Raw genomic sequence first — 22,564 nt, forward strand, 5'->3', positions numbered from 1 at the left:
AAGTGCGAACAGGCTACAGTCGGGCCACAGCCCTGACAGTCCCTGAATCCAAATGCATAAATCACAAGGAAAGATTACAAGATTCATGAACAATCAAGAAAACAAATCAAATCCAAAGCCAACAACAATCCAGAGAAGGACCCCACTGAGAGTGAAGAATGGATGGTGGGCAAAAGCATTAAAGAACTGATGGCAGAATTGGCCATTAAAATAAAAGGGGAGATGCAAAAACAAATGCAAGAGCACCAAAAACAAATGACAAAGAAAATTCAGGACGCCCAAAAAGAAATGGAGGTAAAAATGGACATGCTATGCATGTCATTAAAAAATGGCATTAATGCCGGGTGCCAGTCGCTCACGCCTGTAATCCTAGCTACTCAGGAGGCTGAGATCTGAGAATCGGGGTTCAAAGCCAGCCCGGGCAGGAAAAGACCGTGAGACTCCTATCTCCAATAAACCACTAGAAAACAAGAAGTGGCGCTATAGCTCAAGTGGTAGAGCGCTCGCCTTGAGCTGAAGAGCTGAGGGCCAGCACCCAGGCCCAGAGTTCAAGCCCCATGACCGACAAAAAAAAAAAAAATGGCATTAACTCTATGAGAATTGATCTCAGAAGTATAAAAAGTACAATGTCTGCATGTAAACCACAGTGGAAGCCATAGGTAATAGAATAAGTGAAATGAATATAGAATATCAGGGGTAGAGGATCAAACAGAGGAGGTAGAGCATAGAAATGTGGCTTAGTGGTAGAGTGCTTCCCTAACATGCATGAGGCCATGAGTTCAATTCCTGGTATCACATTAACATAAAAAAAACAAGAAATAAAAATTTAAAAAATCAACAGGGGAGCTAAAACAAAGAGTCAAAAGTATGAAAAAAATACTCAGAACCTACCAAAGGGAAATCCAAGAAATGGCAGACTCCACCAAGAAATCTACACATAACTGGGATCAATGAGGGCAAAGAATAGTAAAGGGATGGAAAACATACTGAGTGAAAAAGTAAAAGAAAACTTCCCCAATCTTAAAAGAAAAAAAATCTCACAGATCTAACAGAAGAATATAGAACACCTAATAGACAGGATCCAAGAAGAAACACATCTAGACACATTATACTAAAAACATTAGATTTGAATAGAAAGGAATTGATTGTAAATGCTATAAAATCAAAGAAGGAGCTATATTACAAAGAAAATCGGAATCACTATAGATCTCTCCACACAAACCTTCAACACAGGGAGAGCCTGGAATGGAATAATCCAAGCCCTGAAGATCAACAACTGCCAACCCAACTCTGGTATACCCAGAGAAGCTATCATTTACGTTTCATGGTAAAACCAAACTTTTCATGACAAAAATTAGAGGAATTAATGAACACTAAACTAGCATTACATAGAACATTAAAGGGAGAAACACAATCTGAAGAAAACAATCAAAGTCAAGGACAAATATCTGGAAAAAAAATCACTAGAAGCTTAATTTAGTAAGCACAGGAAGAAGAAAGAAACAAAAATACAATAAATCAAGAAAATGGCAGGAAACATAACACATCTCTAATAACCCTAAATATAAACAATTCAAAAACAGGATCCATCCATTTGTCTCCAAGAGATCCATGACACAGTAAAAGATAGAAACAAACTCCGAGTGAAGGGATAAAAAAAAGATCTTCCATGCAAATGCACTTTGAAAGAAGGTAGGAATAGACATTTTAATATCTGATAAAATAGACTTCTCATTAAAATCAGAACAAAAAGACAAGGAAGGTCATTGCATATTAATAAAGAGAAAAATCTAAGAAGAGGAAATCAGTGGTCAATATCTATGCACCAATGGAGCACCTAAATATGTTAAACAAATACTTGCAGAACAAAATAGACTCAAACACAATAATGGTGAGAAATTTTTAATACCCTGCTCTCACCAAAGGACAGGTCAAACAAAAAAAGATAAGCAAAGAAGCCTCTATAACCCAAATGGTCTTGCCAGACAGAATTCCACCCACAAGGAACCAATTCACATTATTCCTAGCAGCCCATGGAACATTCTCCAAAATAGGTAGTTATAGTGCACACAAAGAACTTAAGCAAATACAAAAGGATTGGCATAATTCCTTGCATCCTATTTGACCACAATTAAGTCAACTAGTTCTCAACAACAAAATATATTGCAGAAATCACTCAAATACATGAAGGCTGAATAACACCTGGGTCAGAGAAGAAATTAAAAAGTTCTTACAATTCAATGAAAATGAAAACACATCAGAACGGAACCTCTGGGATACAGCAAAAGCAGTGTTGAGGGGAAAGTTCATAGCCCTAAGTGCACACATAAAATAGAAACAGCTCAAGTAAATAACCTCATGATGCAATTAAAACTGCTAGGAAAACTAGAAAAAAAACAAATCTCAAAAAGCAGAAGAGTGACTCAAGTGGAAGAGTACTACCCCAAGGGGGAAAAAAAAAAAGCCAACAGCTCCACAAAGGCCTCAATTCAAGCCCCAAGACCAGCACGAAATTTAAAAAATGAAAGAATGAGGGCTGGGAAGGTGGCTCAGTGGTAGAGTGCTTGCCCTGCATGCATGTGGCCCTGGGTTTGATTCCCCATCACCACATAAGCAAAAAAAGCCAGAAGTGGTGCTGTAGCTCAAGTAGTAGAGTACTAAGCCTTGAGCTGAAGAGCTAAGGGACAGCGCCCAGGCTGAGTTCAGGCTCCATGAATGACCCTCCCCAATAAAAAGAATGAATGCTGACATCACCCCAACAAACAATATACTTTTTCTTTTTTCTTTTTTCTTTTTTGCCAGTCCTGGGGCTTGCTCAGAGCCTGGGCACTGTCCCTGAGCTTCTTTTGTTCAAAGCTAACGCATTCTACCACTATAAGCCACAGTGTCACTTCTGGCTTTTTCTATGTATGTGGTTCTAAGGAATCAACCCAGGACTTCATGCATGGTAGGCAAACACTCTAACCACTAAGCACATTCCCAGCCCTAAAACAATATACTCTTTTTTTTTGTTTGTTTTGGTTGGTCGTGAGGCTTGAACTCTGGGCCTGGGTGCTGTCCCTGCACTCTTCAGCTCAAGGCGAGTGCTCTACTGCTTGAGCCACAGCTCCACTTCCGATTTTATACTGGTTTATTAGAGATAAGAGCTCATGGACTTTCCTGCCCCAGCTGGCTTTGAACTGTGATCTGCAGATCTTAGCCTCCTGAGTAGCTAGGATTACAAGCATGAGCCACGGGCACCCAGCAATAATATACTGTTAATACAATATATAACCCCTGTGTACATCAACTTTATAATAACAAAAATAACTGCACAGCTTTAACAATTTTTTTTACTTGATGGAACATTTTTATGATAGGAATTAAATATCTTTAATTGAAAACCTTTTGTACCACTGCTTAAGGATAATAACAAAGAAAAAATAAGAATAAAAAATGGATTCATTACTTAATTATTAGATTTCTTAAGGATTTTTACAAGGAAAATTAATATTGTATTTATTTTGCTTTGTTTATTTTGTCGATCATGGGACTTGTATGCGGGGCCTGGAGCTGTCCCTGAACTTTTTTGCTCAAGGCTACCTCTCTACCACTTCTGAGCCACAGATCCACTTTCAGTTTTCTGGTGATTAACTGGCGATAACAGTTTCTTACGTTCCTGACTGGGCTGGCCTCAAACCAAGATCCTCAGATCTCAGCTCCTGGGAAACTAGGATTACAGATGTGAGCTACCAGCAACCAACTGTTTTCTAATTTTTTTTTTTATTTTTTTGGTCAGTCATGGAGTTTGAAACTATGGTCTGAACACTGTCTGTCCCTCAGCTCTTCAACTCAAGGCTAGTGCTCTACCACTTGAGCCACAGAGCCACTTCCAGTTTTCTGAGTGGTTTATTGGAGATAAGAGTCTCACAAACTTTCCTGCCCGGGCTTGCTGTGAACCTCAATCCTTAGAGCTCAGCCTCCTGAGTAGCTAGGATTACAGACATGAGCCACCAGCGCCAGGATTCTGTTTTCTAATTTTTAAATGAATCAAGAACAATCAGAAAAATTCAATGCATAGGAAAAAAACTTTACATCGAGAGGGCAAACCGTTGGTATAGTGCTTTCCACTTTTCTGCTTATGAAGTTAGCTATAATATGTCCTGCTTTTCAATTTCTTTTTGTTAGAGGGGAGTAGTAACTTTAGTTTCAACTCAGGGCTTCACACTTGCTAGGCAAATACTGTACCACTTGAAATCCACTCCCAGCCTTTCTTTGCTTTAATTATTTTTCAGATAAGATCTCTAGTTTTTGGCCACAGCCAGTTTTAGACCAAGATGCTCCTAAGTACATATGCCTCCCTTGTAAGCTGGAATACAGGAATGTAGCATCACACTCAGCTAATTTACTGAGATGCGGGCCAACTATCTTTTGTTTTGCCCAAGGAATGCAGCATCACACTCAACTAATTTACTGAAATGCAGGCCAACCTATCATGATTTTTGCCCAAGGTAGCCTTAAACCATCTCTACCTCCTAAGTAGCTAGACTGCTTTATCTTTCAAGAAATAGCTCCTTGCCTGGCACCAGTGGCTCACACCTGATCGCAGCTCAAAGCCAGCTTGGGGAAGGAGGTCTGTGAGACTCTTATCTCCAATAAACTATCAAAAAACCAGAAGTGGCACTGTGGCTCAAGTGGTAGAGCACTTGCCTTGAACTGAAGAGCTGAGGGACAGAGCTCAGGCCCAGAGTTCAAGCACCATGACTGAAAGAAAAAAAAAAAAAAAGGAAATATCTCCTCATACAGTCATTATGTTTAATAAACTATCCATAATTTACTTAACCTCTAACACCAATGACGGCATTGTTCACCATTACAATCTCTTGATTAACAAATATAGGCACAAAGTTTCCACATTTGTCATATATATGTATATACATATAAATGTTGTAAAATTCTTCCCCAAACAACTGTATCTATGCCTTTCTACAAGCAAAAACAGGAAAGTGCCAATGTATTATCCTTGCTAAAATTAAATACTGTCGGGGCTGGGAAGGTGGCTCAGTGTAGAGCGCTTGCCTTGCATGCATGAGGCCCTGGGTTCGATTCCTCAGCACCACATAAGCAAAAAGCAAATAAGCCAGAAGTGGTGCTGTGGCTCAAGTGGTAGAGCACTAGCCTTGAGCTGAAGAGCTGAGGGACAGCGCCCAGGCCCAGACTTCAGGCCTCACGACCGGACCCAAAAAAAAACAAAAGATTAAATACTGTCAGTTTAAAAAGTTATATTTTTTATATTTTTAGTTGGCTGTGGGGCTTGAACTGTAGGCCTGGGGACTGTCCCTCAGCTCTTCAACCCAAGGCTAGCGCTCTTACCACTTGAGCCACAGCGTCACTTCCGGCTTTCTGGTAGTTTATTGGAGACCAGAGTCTCACAGATGGCAGGCTGGGAAGGTGGCTCAGCGGTAGAGTGCTTGCCTTGCATGCATGAGGCCCTGGGTTCGACTCCTTAGCACCACATAAGCAGAAAGAGCTGGAAGTGGCACTGTGGATCAAATGGTAGAGCACCAGCATTGAGCTGAAGAGCTCAGGGATAGGACCCAGGCCCTAGGACTAACAGAAAAAATAAAAAAATTAAAATTAAAAAAAAAAAAAGTCACACAGACCTTCCTGGCTGTGCTGGCTTAGAACCATAATCCTCAGATCTCAGCCTCCTGAGCAGCTAGGATTACAGGCACGAGCCACTGGCGCCTGGCTTAAAAAGGTTTTATAGATAAAATATGAACTACATTTTTATGTCCTAGATTATTTACAGCAAAAGAAATTTTCTCACACTAATATACACAGAAATCCAAATATAATTTAGTTTCAATTATTTGCAAGAGTAACAATACAGAACCTGAATAGAACTAGATACTTTCAGCCAGTACTTTTTTGACATGGGTCCTTTTGCTTTAGCCTCCCAACAGCCAGGACTTACAGGCACATGCCACACCAGCAATGTAGCCCACTGACCTTGAACTTTGATCCTCCTCCTTCAGCTCAATAGATACAATGCCACCATACCTGGCAATTGCATAATTCTGAAGACCTGACTTAGGGTTGGAAGCATGCCTCAAGAGGTAGAGCACCTGTTTACCAGTTTAAAGCCCTTAGTTCAAACCGCAGTAGCACCAGAAAAACAAAAAAGCAAAAACTGGTGATATTATATTCAAAAATATAGATATCACAAAATGAGTACATCACAATGAAAAAGGTAGTCAACAATTTTCAAGAATTCCTTTATTAACATAATCTTACCTCTTCAAAAACAGCAGCTTTATTAACTTTTTCCCTTGCAATGTCACAGATTTTCAAGATTCCCAGAGCAAAAGCTTTCATGGCAGGATCTTCTATAAAATCTGGATTATGGATATAAAGGCACGTAAACACTGTCTGTGCCAAGGAATGGCCTTCTAACCATGTTATCTAGAAAGAAACAAAAGAACACATTTAAGGGAATACAGAGTGCAAAGTCTATAGTGATCCAGAGGTCAAAAGCCAGAGTGCCACAGACCCAAATAAATATGAGATTAATCACAAGATTTAAAAGCTAAAGGAAAGGACAGGAAGGACTTGAGTTATTATTAATTCACGTTCACTGTTTTTCAAGAATATCCTTATCTAAAATGCCTAGATCTAGAAATGCCTCCGGTTTCAGAGTTTTTGGATTTGGAGTATTGCACAGACTTTACAGAGTATCCCTAACCTGAAATCCAATATGCCTTAAAAAAATAAAAAAAATTTTGGGATGCTGAATCATGTTGGATTTTCAGATTACAGATACTCAAACTATACTATAAATGATTAGCTGTAATATGAAAAGCATTCCCATATTTAGTAATTCAGTATGCGAAATTACTTGCAAATTGTCTCCTTATACATTATTGGAAAGAATCAGTTCTACTATGTAATTAATAAAAATCCATACACTGAGGAACTCACAAGTTTAGAACTAATGATGTTCTTTGCCTCTAGCTTTTATGCTCCAATACCAACTACCAATTGAACCAACAGCATCAAATCTTAGATTATTCCAATATTAGAAAATGGTTTTCCTGTTTCCTAATTCTATACTTCCACAGGCATCTTTCTAAAACACAACGACAGGCTCAAGAGAAGAGTGAAAACTGGGAATGCCAACAATAGTCAGTTTAAGAAAGAGGTAACAGCTTACACTAAGCAAAAGGAAAGAAATGTACCTATCACCTTTTGGAAGAAATACTTGTATTGTCCAAGTTTGTAGAGTTCAGAAGCTTTATAGACCATGATAATGACAATTCACCTTGTGAAGGTTAAATTGTTTGTGACTTTAGCTAAGTATCACTATCCTACAATATTGTGAAGTTTATGTAATCACTTAATCTCAATAAAGACATTTTTAAAAAAAGAAACTACTATACCAGAAATGGAGGGACAAATGATGAACAAATGCAGCAGAGATATACTCATAAACACTATGTTGAAAATGAACTATATAATTTGTGGGTGAGGATAGGAAGGAAAAACTGGGAGAGAGTAAAGAACAGGCAATAAGCTCTAACTCCCCCGGTGGACATAACCCTTATAGTAACAATGAAAAAAGAGAAACTACTATATCCAAAGTAACATATTAGGAAGGTTTGTAATTTTTTTCTAATTTTTTCCCTAACCCTTTGAGGAAGGTAATTTTCCTCTTTTGTATAGAAAGGAACAGAGTTTAAATAATTTGCCAAAGTTTACACTATTACATTTTACAAGAAATCTACAATGGATCTAGATAGCTGCTACTGTATTTAAAAAAAAGAAAAAGAAAAAGAAAATGGATGAGAAAAAAACTGTTGTAAGGTGTATAATTGGAATAACTTATACAGAAGACTTTCTAAATTAAAAACCATATATCTATTAAAGCCCAAGCTCAAGAGTCGCATAGAACTTTGTATTCTACAATTTTAGAAAAATTCCTACACTGTTTAACTTGCCTTCCTTTTCAAAAAGTAACACATTCCTCTCAAATGGCTACCTGTAAGACTTCAGTGACAAGCAGCTATTCATGATTCCCCAAACAGTGAAATACTGTTACTCCTCTGGTAATCTATCCACCATTAGCTTCAGTACCACGCATCAAGATCACTTCCTCACTCTCCTAACCCAGACATAATAATTATTCTCTCCTCTCTAACCTCCACATCATAATAAAACCATTTACACATTGGCAAACTGTTTCTCAGCTTATTGCCTTCTCCTTTACCTCAACTGACTACAAATATACAAAGCTAAAAGATAATAAAGATAGGGGCTGGGAAGGTGGCTTAGTGGTAGAATGCTTGCCTTGCATGCCTGAGGCCCTGGGTTCGCTTCCTCAGCACCACATAAGCAGAAAAAACCGGAAGTGGCACTGTGGCTCAAGTGGTAGAGTGCTAGCCTTGAACCGAAGAGCTGAGGGACAGCGCCCAGGCCCAGAGTTCAGGCTCCCCGATCGACAAAAAAATAATAATAATAATAAAGGTATTTTTGAGGGCTAGTTGGGCACTGATGGCTCTGGTCTGTAATCCTACTAACTCGGAGCTGAGATATCTGAGGATTGTGGTTTGAAGACAGCCTGGGCAGAAAAGTCTTCTTGAGACTCTTATCTCCAATTAACCACTGAAAAACTGGAAGTAGTGCTATGGCTCAAGTGGTAGAGCACTAACCCTGAGCACAAAGAGGCTAAAGGACAGTGCAAAGGCACTGAATTCTAGCCCCACAACCAACCTAAAAAAAAAAGTTATCTTTGAGGGGAAAAAAAGACATCTTTAGAGAGCAAAAGATCAGTTATTAGGATTATGGATGTCCTTAACAAAGCAATCTAGTGTAAGAAAACACAGAAAACACAGGTGACTAACAAATGTAATACCACGTAAAACTATGTATGTAAAACAACTAAAGTTATACTTGGAATACAGTTGGCAAATATTTGCTGACAAAATAAAAATCTACAAGGACAAGGACAAGGATTGAAAGTTAATATTTTTTAAAAGAATGGCCAGAAAGAAGAAAGCAGTATAAATAAGAATGCTTCTACAATTAAACATTGACTACAGAATATATATATCCAGTATATATATAGCATTAAAATATTTTTTTCACAGTAGACAATACACCACTTTACCACATTTACTCTATATTAGAAAAAAGAAAATCTCCCAAAGCCAATCTAAACCTCCCTTTGTTTGAATTATCTTGTGGAACCTTCTAATTACATTTCTCTAGGTAACTTGAGAACAATAATGCTATATTATCTTCAAAGAAACAAAAAATGCTCTTTCACCCAGAAAGTAAAAAAATGTCAAAGCACCCAGATAGAATAAAATGCTGCTTCTAGTGGTCTAAGTTAGCTTGTCACTCATTATGTCCATTTTACTAGGCCCTGTATCACATACATTTCATATTCAACATTAGTGTTCACAGTTTTAAAACTAAATATTCAGTTAAATCACAGATTCTTAATCCCCAGTTCAATGTTAATTCTTACCAAACAGCAAAAACATGTATCCATTATCCCTATCAATTCAGGCAAGGTGAGGTCTTTGATTTTAATGGTGCCATCCTAAAAAAGGGAATGGAGGAATGACATGTAAGTATACATTTTTTGGGGGGGGTCCAGTCGTGGGGCTTGAACTCTGGGCCTGGGTGCCGTCCCTCAGCTCTTCAGTTCAAGGCTAGTGCTCTACCACTTGAGCCACAGTGCCACTTTCGGCTTTTTTCTTTTTGCTTATGTGGTGCTGAGGAATCGAACCCAGGGCCTCAGGCATGCAAGGCAAGCGCTCTACCACTGAACCACCTTCCCAGCCCCAGTATACATTTTTTAAAATGCTTGGTCACTACATATAGTAGCATTTTATAGCTCAAAAGTTAAATATAATTTTAAAGCAGAAAACACTAGTTATCTTCTGATGAAACTAAACTAAGACTTCAAGTTAACTTTACACTTAAAACAATACATTTTAAAAAGATTTTTACTTAACAAATAATACTTTTAGAAACAGAACTTCTTAAGCAGATCTTCAATAAAGGAAATTCTTAAGACAATATCATTTATTAAATTTTTTTAATTGACAAAAGCACAGTTCAAATACATTTTGTTTTTTGTTTAGGACAATTTCTAACTATGTCACTGAGGCTTGCTTGGAATATTTTATATAGGCCAGGCTGCCCTCAACTTTTGAGATCTTCCTGTCTCTAACCCTGGAATGCTAGGATTGCATGCATGTGTCACTATCCAACACAAGTTATTTTTAAGCACTAACATGGATCATTTTGATAACCTGAAACTCGTTACAAAGAAAAAAAAGTTTAAGAACTTGCCTGAAGTTGTAAACAATGCTACTTGTAAGTTGAGCATTTGCTCAACTACTCTTTCATAAAGTATGCAACAAAAAATTCTGGCAACTGCTTATGAATTTCTAACTTAACTGTCACTTACAAAATAAATTTAAAATCTGTAACATTTTGCTTGACATAGTAATTTATCTAGTGTAATCTCTAAAACAAATATCCTGGTATCTAAATGTATACTCAAACACCAAAAAACTAACTTTAAAAATATAAATGCATGCTGGGAACTAATGGTTCATGCCTATAATCCTAGCTACTCAGGAGGCTGAAATCTGAGGCTCATGGTTCAAAGCCAACCCAAGTTGCAAAATCTGTGAGTCTCTTATATCCAATTAAGCACCAAAAAGCCAAAAGTAGAGCTGTGGCTCAAGTGGTAGTCAGAAAGATCAGAATAAGTGCCCAGGCTCTGAGGAAAAGCCCCAGGACTTGTACCAAAATAAAAACAAACAACAACAACCAAAAAAAGCCCACAAATTTAGAAAAATAAAATAAAAACCTCAAATAATTTCTACATTACAAATTAAAGATTGTGACCAATTCTTTTTTTTTTGTTTTGTTTTGTTTTGTTTTGTTTTGTTTTGTTTTTGTCAGTCGTGGGGCCTGAACTCTGGGCCTGGGTGCTGTCCCTCAGCTCTTCAGCTCAAGGCCAGCACTCTACCACTTGAGCTGCAGCACCACTTCCAGCTTTTTCTGCTTATGTGGTGCTGAGGAATCGAACCCAAGGCCTCGTGCATGCAAGGCTAGCACTCTATCACTGAGTCACCTTCCCAGCACTAATTCTTTTTTTTTTTTTTTTTAACTAACAATTTTTTTTTTTATTGTAAAGATACTATACAGAGGGTTACAGTTACATGAGTGAGGTAATGAGTACACTTCCACTTCCTCTTGAACATTGTTACCCCCTCCATTGTTTTCCCCCTACCATCCCCTCCCTCCCTCCCTTCCCCAAGGTTCTTTTTTTTTGATTGTGATTAAGTGATTACTTAATTTCCGGAAATTCACAGTATTGTGGAATAATGATCCAGCACTAATTCTTGTTATATATTTTAAATGCCTTTAAAAATGCATAAGCATACTGTTTGACTTTTTTTTTTTTTTCCAGTCAGTCATGGGCTTCAACTCTGGGCGGCCTGGGCGCTGTCCCTCAGCTCTTCAGCTCAAGGCTAGCACTCTACCATTTGAGCCACAGCGCCACTTCCAGTTTTCTAGAGGTTTATTGGAGATAAGCGTTTCATGACTTTTCCTGCCTGGGCTGGCTTTGAACCAAAATCCTCAGATCTCTGCCTCCTGAGTAGCTAGGATTACAGGCGTGAGCCACTGGTACCCAGCTTTGACTTCATTATTATATAATTTAATATGTACAGGTATTTTTTTAAGCACACAAAAAATAAAATAGTGATTACCTTGATAGCTTGTTCAAAATTGAGAACTTTTCGATTTACTTGGTTTCCTATCATGCCAGCATCCATTTTGGGATCCATCATTTCAATAGCAGACATGGCTTCAAAAAGACCAAATCTGCAAATAGCCCACAAGTTGCTTTTGAAACCAAATTCCCACAATGGTATAAGAATTATTACAGCACTTTTTAGAACCACAGTATTCTGCAGAAAAATAAAGATACCTACTCATCACATTAAATAATTTCTCTAAAAAGCAACAGAAAGACATCAAGAAAAGTGTAAAGAAATACAATTTCCTACAGTTCTTCTAATCTCCCACTGCTTCCATTTAAGATACTCTGACAACATAATCAATTGACAGCATTAAAGACATTCTCATCTATAAATTGGATGAATGTTAGCCAAAACAAATATTTTTCAAAGAACATCCTAAACCCAAATAGAAAATATACAAGAAAATTTTACATGCCAATCAATGTAAAATTAAATACAGTTCACGCTCAATTTTCTTTAAAAAGTATGTATGATAAAGATAGACTAACAGCAGATTCATCAATAAATACTGTTGAGAATGGCAGTCATCTGGAGGAATTTTTTTTTGTCAGTCCTAGTGACTGAATTATGGGCCCAGGTGCTGTCCCAGAGCTTTTTCATTCGAGACTAGAAATCTATAACTTGAGCCACAACTCCACTTCTAGCTTTTTGGTGGTTAACTGGAGTGATGAGTTTCAACAAGCTTTCTTGCCTGAGCTGGATTTGAACTGGGGTCCTCAGATCACAGCTTCCTGAGTAGCTAGGACTGATTACAGGCATGAGCCACCAGTGCCAGTCTGAAGTTTGATTCACACAATTTGAAAAAAAAAAAATAAACTTCAGGTACATTTAAGTTCTACACTTAAACAAAGAACAACTCTTCAGACATTCACACAGCTTTAGGAAAATATTAACTGCAATTAATTGCGAAAATAAATTATCAAAGTAAATCAACAACATCAAAACCTCATCTAGGACTATCTTAGAAATCAAAAGCTATGGTCCAACCGACAGCTATTAAACAAGGAACTCTTGCAATCTGTTTTAAAAGCCCTTTGGATGGCTCTAATACTACTAAAGATTAAAAACTGAACTTTAGGTATCCCCTTAACAACCAATGTCCAATTTTATCCACTTAATTTCACATTGACCACATTTTCACCTTGCCCACAAAATTTCACATTTCTATTGAAAACTAGTGGCATAGTAGTGTGGATACCAAGACTACCTATGGACATAAAAATATAATTGAACTTTTTACATTTTTTTATTTTGCTCTCTCAGGGATTCTCTATTTCCACATAAGTAGTCACCTGAAATCTGATCATCAAACAAGCTTTGACTGAACAAACCTTTGCTTCAAGAAATTCCACATTCAGAACATCTAACCTCAAGGAAAACATTTTAAGTCGAAGTTTTACCATCCATGACCTTTTACATTATAACTGCGGTCAGCTGTCCAAAGTATGTTTAAATTTTATTTTTATTGCTTTACAATGTAAATTTACCTAGCCTTCAAGAAATACTATTCTACAAGACAAAAAAAAAAAATCACTGAAATATCACACTACGTCAAAGAACACATAAGTACTTACAGTTTATCATGAAGCAGTTCTCCCAACTTTAGCTCTAAAAGAAACAGAAAAATCCTTTGAAGAGATAGACAAATATTTTATTTTTATTTTTATTTTTTTGTGGTCCTGGGGCTTGAACTCCACCTGAGTGCTATCTCTTAGCTTCTTTTGTTCAAAGTTAGTGCTCTACCACTTGAGCCAAAACTCCACTTCAGGCTTTTTGGGGGGAATTTATTGGAGAGAGTCTCACAGATTTTCCCGCCTGGTCTTTGAGCCTCAATCCTAAGATCTCAGCCTCCTGAGTAGCTAGGATTAAAGGTGTGAGCCACTGGCACCTAGCTTTAACTTCCAATTCTAAGAAATTATTAGGAAAATACAGTAAGCATTAAACAAATGATTTTGCATACTTTAAAATTCATTCTTTGTGCCGGGCGCTGGTGGCTCACGCCTGTAATCCTAGCTACTCAGGAGGCTGAGATCTGAGGATCACGGTTCAAAGCCAGCCCCGGCAGGAGAGACCGTGAGACTCCTATCTCCAATAAACCACCAGAAAACCGGAAGTGGCGCTGTAGCTCAAGTGGTAGAGCGCTCGCCTTGAGCTGAAGAGCTGAGGGACAGCGCCCAGGCCCAGAGTTCAAGCCCCACGACCAACAAAAAAAAAAAAAAAAAAAATTCATTCTTTGAAATAGTTTAATATACTCAATTGTTAATAGAAATACTTTTTATAGCCGGGCGCTGGTGGCTCACGCCTGTCATCCTAGCTACTCAGGAGGCTGAGATCTGAGGATCGCGGTTCAAAGCCAGCCCTGGCAGAAAAGACCGTGAGACTCCTATCTCCAATAAACCACCAGAAAACCGGAAGTGGCGCTGTAACTCAAGTGGTACAGCGCTCGCCTTGAGCTGAAGAGCTAAGGGACAGCACACAGGCCCAGAGTTCAAGCCCCACGACCAACAAAAAAAAAAAAAAGAAATACTTTTTATACAGTGAGTACCTAAATACTCAGGATATTATAAATCAAAGTGGTTTTGAGAAAATAAATGAAATCTTTTGTGTGTGCTAGTACTGGGGCTTGAGGGGCCAGGGCACTCTCCCATAACTTTTTCACTCAAGGTTGGCACCACTTGAGCCATACCTGCACTTTTGGCTTTTTGTTATTAGTTAATTCGTTAAGAGGCTCTGTGATTTGTCTGCCTAGACTGGCTTCCAACTTACATAGATCCTGAGACCTTGGCCTCTTGAGTAGCTAGGATGACAGACAAGAGCCACCAGCATCAACACCATCAATTTGAGAATAAGTGACCCTCATTAGCCATAATATTTCAATCAACATTAAAATTAACCTCAAGTTGTTTTTGAAATCAACTTACCACAATGGCATTAAGTATTATTATAGTACTTTTTATCCCTACGAAACAGGGATCTTTTTAAAATCACTAATATATTTCTCTTTGTAAGCTTTCACACAAAAGCAATGTTTACTTCTTAAAACTGTCTTTAAACACTGATCTTTAAAATCTGAACTCTCTTTGTTCCAGAAGCAGGGTCAAAAGCACCTTTAGATTTTATTTATTTAAACAGTATACAAAACACCATTAACCAAAACATTGTTATTCACTGAGGATATAGCTCCATGGCAGAGCACTTGCCTAGCATGCATGAAGCCCTGAGTTCCATCCCCAGCAATGTTGAAAAACAAAAAACTTATGAACAGTGTTCATTCCCTATAAAACAACTGACTTCTACCACCATGGCTATATTTCAGAATCAACTGGGGCAACTTCCCAAATTCCAATGTCAAGCTGCGTTCCCAGCCAATTAAATCTAGTAGAAGGACCTCAAGGGTGGTCTTAAAAAGCACAATAGGAGTTTTCAATTTGTAGGTATAAGATAGGAATAAATGCTACAACAAGCTTAAATATTGATGACCCTATTCTGTAGAAGGTAGAAAGCAGTAAGTTAAACAATATACCATTTTAAGAAATCATGATATCAAAACAGATAAACAAGCATATGCTACATGATAAATTATACAAGACACTGGGCATCCACACAAAGTGAGAGGGTATTTTTAGGTGATCATATAAAGAACAGTATTTATTGAAATGAGCTCTAGGAAATGGAGGAAAAAAATTATATGCCTAAGCACAATAAATTGTAACAAAACATCCATACTAATAATATACTAACACACACACACACACACACACACACACACACACACACACACACACACACACACACACACACGAATACTTAAAAAGCTAGTGATTCTCAAAGAATGATATGGGAACCTGGAATCTGTGGGTTTATATTTACTTTTGTAACAAGACCAAATGTTCTTTGCCTTTTTCACTGTGTTGACATTTATACTGAGAATGAAAAGCAGAGATGGGAAAGGGGGGGGGGATTAAAAAAAAAAAACCCTTGGGGCTGGGAAGGTGGCTCAGTGGTAGAGTGCTTGCCTTGCATGCATGAGGCCCTAGGTTCGATTCCTGGGCACCACATAAGCAGAAAAAAAAAAGCCGGAAGTGGCGCTGTGGTTCAAGTGGTAGAGTGCTAGCCTTGAGCTGAAGAGCTGAGGGACAGCACCCAGGCCCAGAGTTCAGGCCCCACGACTGGACCAAAAAAAAAAACAGCAATTTTGGACAAAACAACTTCAGTACATACCAAAGCAGTAGTCCAAAGCTAAACCAACAGTATATCCCTCAATCCTACACACTTGCACTTAAAATAGACAAATGCTTCTTTAATCTCACTTAAGAATATCTTTGATAACCACTTTTCATTAGGGAAATAAAAACCAAAACTCCAATAACCTAACCTCACACCCATTAAGATACCTACTACAAATAGAAAAAAATAAAGCACAATTACATGTGAGAATGTGGAGAAAAAGACACCCTGTGGGATTGTAAAATGGCACAACCACTGTAGAAAACAATGAGGTTCCTCAAAATACTAACATCAGAATTACCATAGGATCCAGCAATACAACTTCTAAGCATATACTCAGAAGACAAAGTGGACATCTGAAGAGTTGATGAGATAGTTATACAATACAGTATATTCATAAGCAGCATTATTCACATCAGCTAAAACACTGAAGCCACCTAAAAGGCCTATTAATAAAACATCAAGTATTTTACATGATTAAAATGTTGTATACACATACAATGAACTATTCAATTTTAAAAAGGAATGAGATTTGCAGCTGGGAAGGTGGCTCAGTGGTGGAGTGCTTGCCTCGCATGCATGAGGCCCTGGGTTCGATTCCTCAGCACCACATAAGCAGAAAAGACCGAAGTGGTGCTAGCCTTGAGCTGAAGAGCTAAGGACAGCGCCCAGGCCCAGAGTTTAGCCCCATGACTGACCAAAACAAAAAAGGAATGAGATTTTTTTTTACAAGAGGATTGACAAAAACCCTTGTAATCTATCGACCACAATGGAATCAAGCTAGTTCTCAATAACAAAGCATACTGTAGAAATTACTCAAATACATGAGCAACACCCAGGTAACAGAAATTTTAAAAATTCCTGGGCTGGGAAGGTGGCTCAGTGGTAGAGCACTTGCCTTGCATGCATGAGGTCCTGGGTTCGATTCCTCAGCACCACATAAGCAAAAAGAAAAAAGCAGGAAGTGGTGCTGTGGCTCAAGTGGTAGAGCACTAGCCTTGAGCTGAAGAGCTGAGAGTTCAGGCCTATGACCAGACCCCCCCCCAAAAAAAACAAAATTCCTATAATTCAATGAAAATGAATATACATCAAAAGAAACCTGTGGGACATGGCAAAAGCAGTCCTGAGGGGCAAATTTATTGCTCTCAGTGTACACATCAAGAAAATAGAGACAGACCAAGTAAATAATCTTATGGTACAACTAACACTGCTAGAAAAGCATGAAAAAGTTGAACCTAAAGTTACTAGAAGAAGCAAGATAACCAAAATAAGAGCCAACATTAATGAGATAGAGACTAAGAAAACTATACATAAAATTAATAAAACAAAAGGCTATTTAAAAAAATCATAAAATTGATGGACCTTTGGCAAGATTAACTAAAAAAGAAAAGAGGAAATGCAAATCAATAAGATCAGGGATCCCACCAGAAAAATTACAAAATACCCAAAACATCCAATTATAATGAATTATTTCCAGAATCTATACTCACTAAGGAAGGAAAACCTAGCCAAAATGGATGAATTTTTAGAGAAATACAAATTGCCCAAACTGAACCAAGAAGCAATAAATCAATTAAATAAGACAGCAATCAGAAGTCTTCCAACGAGGAAAAACCCAGGACCAGATGGATTCACTACAAAATTCTATAAGACCTTTAAAGAGGAACTAATTCCCATACTCCTCAAACTCTTCCAAGAAATAGAAACAGAGGCAACTATCCCAAACACGTTCTATGAAGCCAATATCATACTCATCCCCAAACCAGGCAAAGACCCAACAAAAAAAGAGAACTACAGACTGATCTCCTTGATGAACACAGATGCAAAGCTCCTCAATAAAATTCTAGCCAACAGAACCCAGAAACATATCAAAAAAAAATCATACATTATGACCAAGTAGGCTTCATCCCAGAGATGCAGGGATGGTTTAACATAAGTCAATAAATGCAATCAACAGATCCAAGGTCAAGAACCACATGATTATCTCCACTGACTGGGAAAAGGCTTTTGATAAAATACAACATTCATTCATGTTAAAAGCTCTGGAGAAAATAGGAACAGAAGGCACATTCCTTAAAACAAGATGTACAAGACGTTATGTGGAAAATGAACTTTACTTAAAACAAGATGTACAAGACGTTATGTGGAAAATGAACTTTACAACTTTGGCGTGGAGGGGGATGGGAAGGGAACAAGATGTACAAGACGTTATGTGGAAAATGAACTTTACAACTTTGGCGTGGAGGGGGATGGGAAGGGATGGGAAGGGGAAACAAAGGAGGAGGCAACAATGCTTGATAAGAAATACACTCATTACCTTGCCCATGTAATTGTAACCCCTCTGTACGGTATTTTCACAATAAAAAGAAAAATCACAATGAAAGCCATACACAACAGACCAATAGCCAATATTATACTTAATGGGGAAAAACTACAACCAATTGTCCTAAAATCAGGAACAAGGCAAGGATGCCCACTCTCACCACTCCTCTTCAATATAGTTCTGGAATCCTTAGCCAGAGCAATAAGGCAAGAAAAAGACATTAAAGGGATCTGTATAGGGAAGGAAGAAGTTAAACTATCCCTTTTTGCAGAAGACATGATATTATACCTCAATGATCACAAAAACTCCACCCCCAAACTCTTAGAACTTATAAACCACTTCAGCAAAGTAGCAGGATACAAAATCAACACACAAAAATCAGTTGTCTTTCTGTACACCAACAATGTAGAAGCAGAAAGGGAAATCAAGGCAACAACCCCATTCACAATAACCTCAAAAAAAAAAAAAGTATTTAGGAATTAACCTAACCAAAGATGTAAAGGAACTCTTTAATGAAAACTATAAAAACTTAAAGAAAGAAATTATAGAGGACACCAGGAAATGGAAAGATTTTCCATGTTCTTGGATAGGCAGACTTAATATAGTGAAAATGGACATTCTGCCAAAATTGTTATACAAATTCAATGCAATTCCCATTAAAATCCCAATGATGTTCATTACTGAAATAGAGAAAACAGTCCAAAAATTCATATGGAACTTTACAAAAGACATAGAATAGCCAAAACAATTCTAGGCAAAAAAGACAACAAGGGAGGAATCTTGATGCTAGATTTCAAACTCTACTACAGAGCCATAATAACAAAGACAGCACGGTACTGGCACAAAAACAGACCCAAAGACCAATGGAACAGATTAGAAAATCCAGAAATAAAACCACTCACTTACAGTCAGCTAATATTTGACAAAGGAGCCAAAGACATACAGTGGAAGAAACACAGCCTCTTCAACTACTGGTGCTGGGAAAACTGGGTGACCACATGCAGAAAACTAAAAGTGGACTCCAGCCTGTCACTATGCAACTAACATTAACTCAAGATGGATTAAAGACCTTAACATCAAACCTGAAACACTGAAACTACTGCAGGACAGAGTAGGAGGGACACTCGAACTCATAGGCACAGATAGGAACTTCCTGAACAGAGTCCCAGGGTCACAACAAATTCGGAGAGACACTCAACAAATGGGACTACCTTAAAATAAAAAGTTTCAGCACAGCTAAGACATAACAACCAAACTAGAAAGACAGCCAACTAATTGGAAAAAATATTTACCAGCAACATATCAGACAAGGGCCTAATATCCAGTATGTACAGGGAACTCAAGAAACTAACCCCTCCCAAACCTAACAAACCAATTACTAAATGGGCAAGGGAACTAAAGAGAGACTTCTCAGAAGAAGAGATAAAAATGGCAAAGAAACACATGAGGAAATGTTCACCATCCCTGGTTGTAAAGGAAATGCAAATAAAGACAACCCTAAGATACCACCTTAACCCCGGTCAGAATGGCCCACATCCTAAATTCAGCCATCAACAAATGCTGGAGAGGCTGCGGAGAAACAGGAACCCTATTACACTGCTGGTGGGAATGTACACTAACATAACCACTTTGGAAAGCAGTCTAGAGATCCCTCAGAAAGCTAAATATAGACCTTCCCTACAATCTAGCCATACCACTCCTGAACATCAGCAACTATCCATCTATTCTGAACAACAGGAATCAGGATACAAGGACACATGCACCTCCATGTTCATTGCAGCACTGTTCACAATAGCCAAGATACAGAAACAACCCAGATGCCCCACTACAAATGAATGGATCCAAAAATGGTGGTACCTATATACAATGGAATATTATGCAGCCATTAGAAAGGACAAAATAATAGCACTCACAGGGAAATGGATGGAACTAGAAAAAAAAATCATTTGAGTGCGGTAAACCAAGAACAAAGAGACAAAGGGACATGGTCTCTCTGATAAGTGCATGTTAATTCCAAACCGATACAACAAAGTAAACAAGACTCCAGAAACAAAGGACCTCCACTCATCTTGTATCATTACTAAATGACCCCATGCTGCTGACCACATATATGATATATGTGTGCACTTCTGAGGGAAACTAGGAGGAGGACACAGAAACAGAGGGAAACGGGAAAACATACAATAAGCAGGACCCATCAGCTGCACTTGACATTAATCAAAACAAACTAAGTAAATAAAGGGCAGCGATGAGAGGGAGGGAATGAGAGGGATAGAGGGAACTCCAGCTGACACTAAGCAAAAGGAAAGAAATGTACGTATTACCTGATGTGGAAGAAATAGCTGTATTGTCAAAGCTCATAGAATTCACAATCTTTATAGAACACAATAATGACAATTTGCCTCATGAAGGTTAGAATGTGTTTGTGACTTTAAGTATCACTATCTCACAATAGTATGAAATTTGTGAAATTTATATAATCACTTAATCACAATTTTAAAAACACCAAAAAAAGGAATGAGATTTTAATATTTGTTATGAACTGGATGAATTACTTAACATCTTAGTAATTTTTTTTTTTTTTTGTCGGTCGTGGGGCTTGAACTCTGGGCCTGGGCGCTGTCCCTCAGCTCTTCAGCTCAAGGCGAGCGCTCTACCACTTGAGCTACAGCGCCACTTCCGGTTTTCTGGTGGTTTATTGGAGATAGGAGTCTCACGGTCTCTCCTGCCCGGGCTGGCTTTGAACCGCGATCCTCAGATCTCAGCCTCCTGAGTAGCTAGGATTACAGGCGTGAGCCACCAGCGCCCGGCAACATCTTAGTAATTTTTAAAATCCAGTCATTCTGAGTAAAGTGGATCTCAAACATGTAATCCTAGCTACTTGAGAGGCAGAAATGAAGGAGAGGGCGGATACTGAAGTTCAAAGTTAGACCAGGCTTAAGAGTTCAAGAGACTGCAATGGTTGGAGGTCAGAATCTAAGCTCAGACTCACCTTGTCATAAAGCAAGACCTTACCCTGAAAATAACCAATGTGAGCATGACTTAAGTAGTAGAGTGCCTGACTAAGGAAGCTCAAGGCCTACTCTAATCCCTAATACTGCCCAAAGAGTCAACCACAAAAAGACACATACTATGTAATTCCCCCTAAATGAGGCAATTGAACAAAATAATTGAGATACACTGTAGAATGGTATTTGCCCATGCGAGAGGAAAAGTAAGGAGATACTATTAAATGGGTACAGAGTTTCACTTTTAAAAGATGAAAAGCTATTTATGGAGACAGGTGGTGGTGATGGCAGCACAATATTATGAAATGATTAAATACCACTGAACTGAACACTTAAAAATAACTAAGATGGGCCAGGTGTAGTAGTTCATGCCTGTAATTCCAGCTACTTGGAGAGGAAGAGGACCATCATTTGCAAGATATCATCTGAACTAACAAGTCAGGCTTAAGTGGTATACACACAGGGCCCAAACTACAAGGAGGCACAGGTAGGTAGGTTGTGGTTTGAGGCTAGTCCCAGCAATAAGTCAAAATTCAACTTGAAAAAAAATTAAAGCTGAAAACACTGGGAGGAAGAGGGGAGTAGCTCAAGAGGTAGAGCACCTGGCTAACAAGCAAAATGACACCAAAATAACAATACCCCCAAAACACCAAATAACCACAGTAACACCAAAAACAAATATAAAAATTTTTAAACTTGAACAATAAGGAGCAATAGAAATTATCAATCTCAGGCTCTCAGAAGGGTTGGAACCTACCTGTAGCAAGTGAGTATCTATAACATAAAATGTGAGGAAGTTATTTACTTCCAGATCCTGGAATTTTTTTCCTTCTTGGGGCTGGTCCCACCACTTGAACTCAGGGCCTCTTACTCTCTCTCAGTTTTTGTGCTCATGGCTGGCATTCTACCACTCACATCACACCTCAAGTCTGCCCTTTTCCTATGTAATTGGAGGGAGGAATCTTGTTCATATTTCTGCCCAGGCTACATTTAAACCATTATCCTCATTTGCTACTCAGCTTGCTGAGTAACAAAGACTACAGGCTTGACTCTTGGGAACTGAGCTAATTCTTGCTCCAATTAAGAAGGAAGTCCTAACTTGCTTTACCCTCATATACATTACCTTTCATTAATATTATTTAAACTCCAACCTTTGAATACACATCTATTGAACATCC

The 22,564-nt window shown here is 38.2% G+C and overlaps 1 protein-coding gene across 1 annotated transcript in view; it reads right to left on the bottom strand.

Annotated features, from left to right (window-relative positions):
• Positions 1-22,564, bottom strand: part of Naa35 (N-alpha-acetyltransferase 35, NatC auxiliary subunit) — an 81,298-nt gene that overhangs the window by 44,249 nt on the left and 14,485 nt on the right. Inside the window, exons 3-6 of the mRNA XM_070035462.1 lie at positions 13,403-13,436; positions 11,775-11,889; positions 9,509-9,583; positions 6,277-6,444 (exon numbers count right to left, since the gene is read on the bottom strand). Coding sequence (XP_069891563.1) covers positions 6,277-6,444; positions 9,509-9,583; positions 11,775-11,889; positions 13,403-13,436 — 392 coding nt within the window. The remainder of the gene's footprint in view (positions 1-6,276; positions 6,445-9,508; positions 9,584-11,774; positions 11,890-13,402; positions 13,437-22,564) is intronic.

Source organism: Dipodomys merriami, unplaced genomic scaffold (assembly GCF_024711535.1).
Source record: "Dipodomys merriami isolate MVZ:Mamm:240054 unplaced genomic scaffold, mDipMer1.0.p SCAF_26, whole genome shotgun sequence".
Classification (NCBI taxonomy): domain Eukaryota; kingdom Metazoa; phylum Chordata; class Mammalia; order Rodentia; family Heteromyidae; genus Dipodomys; species Dipodomys merriami.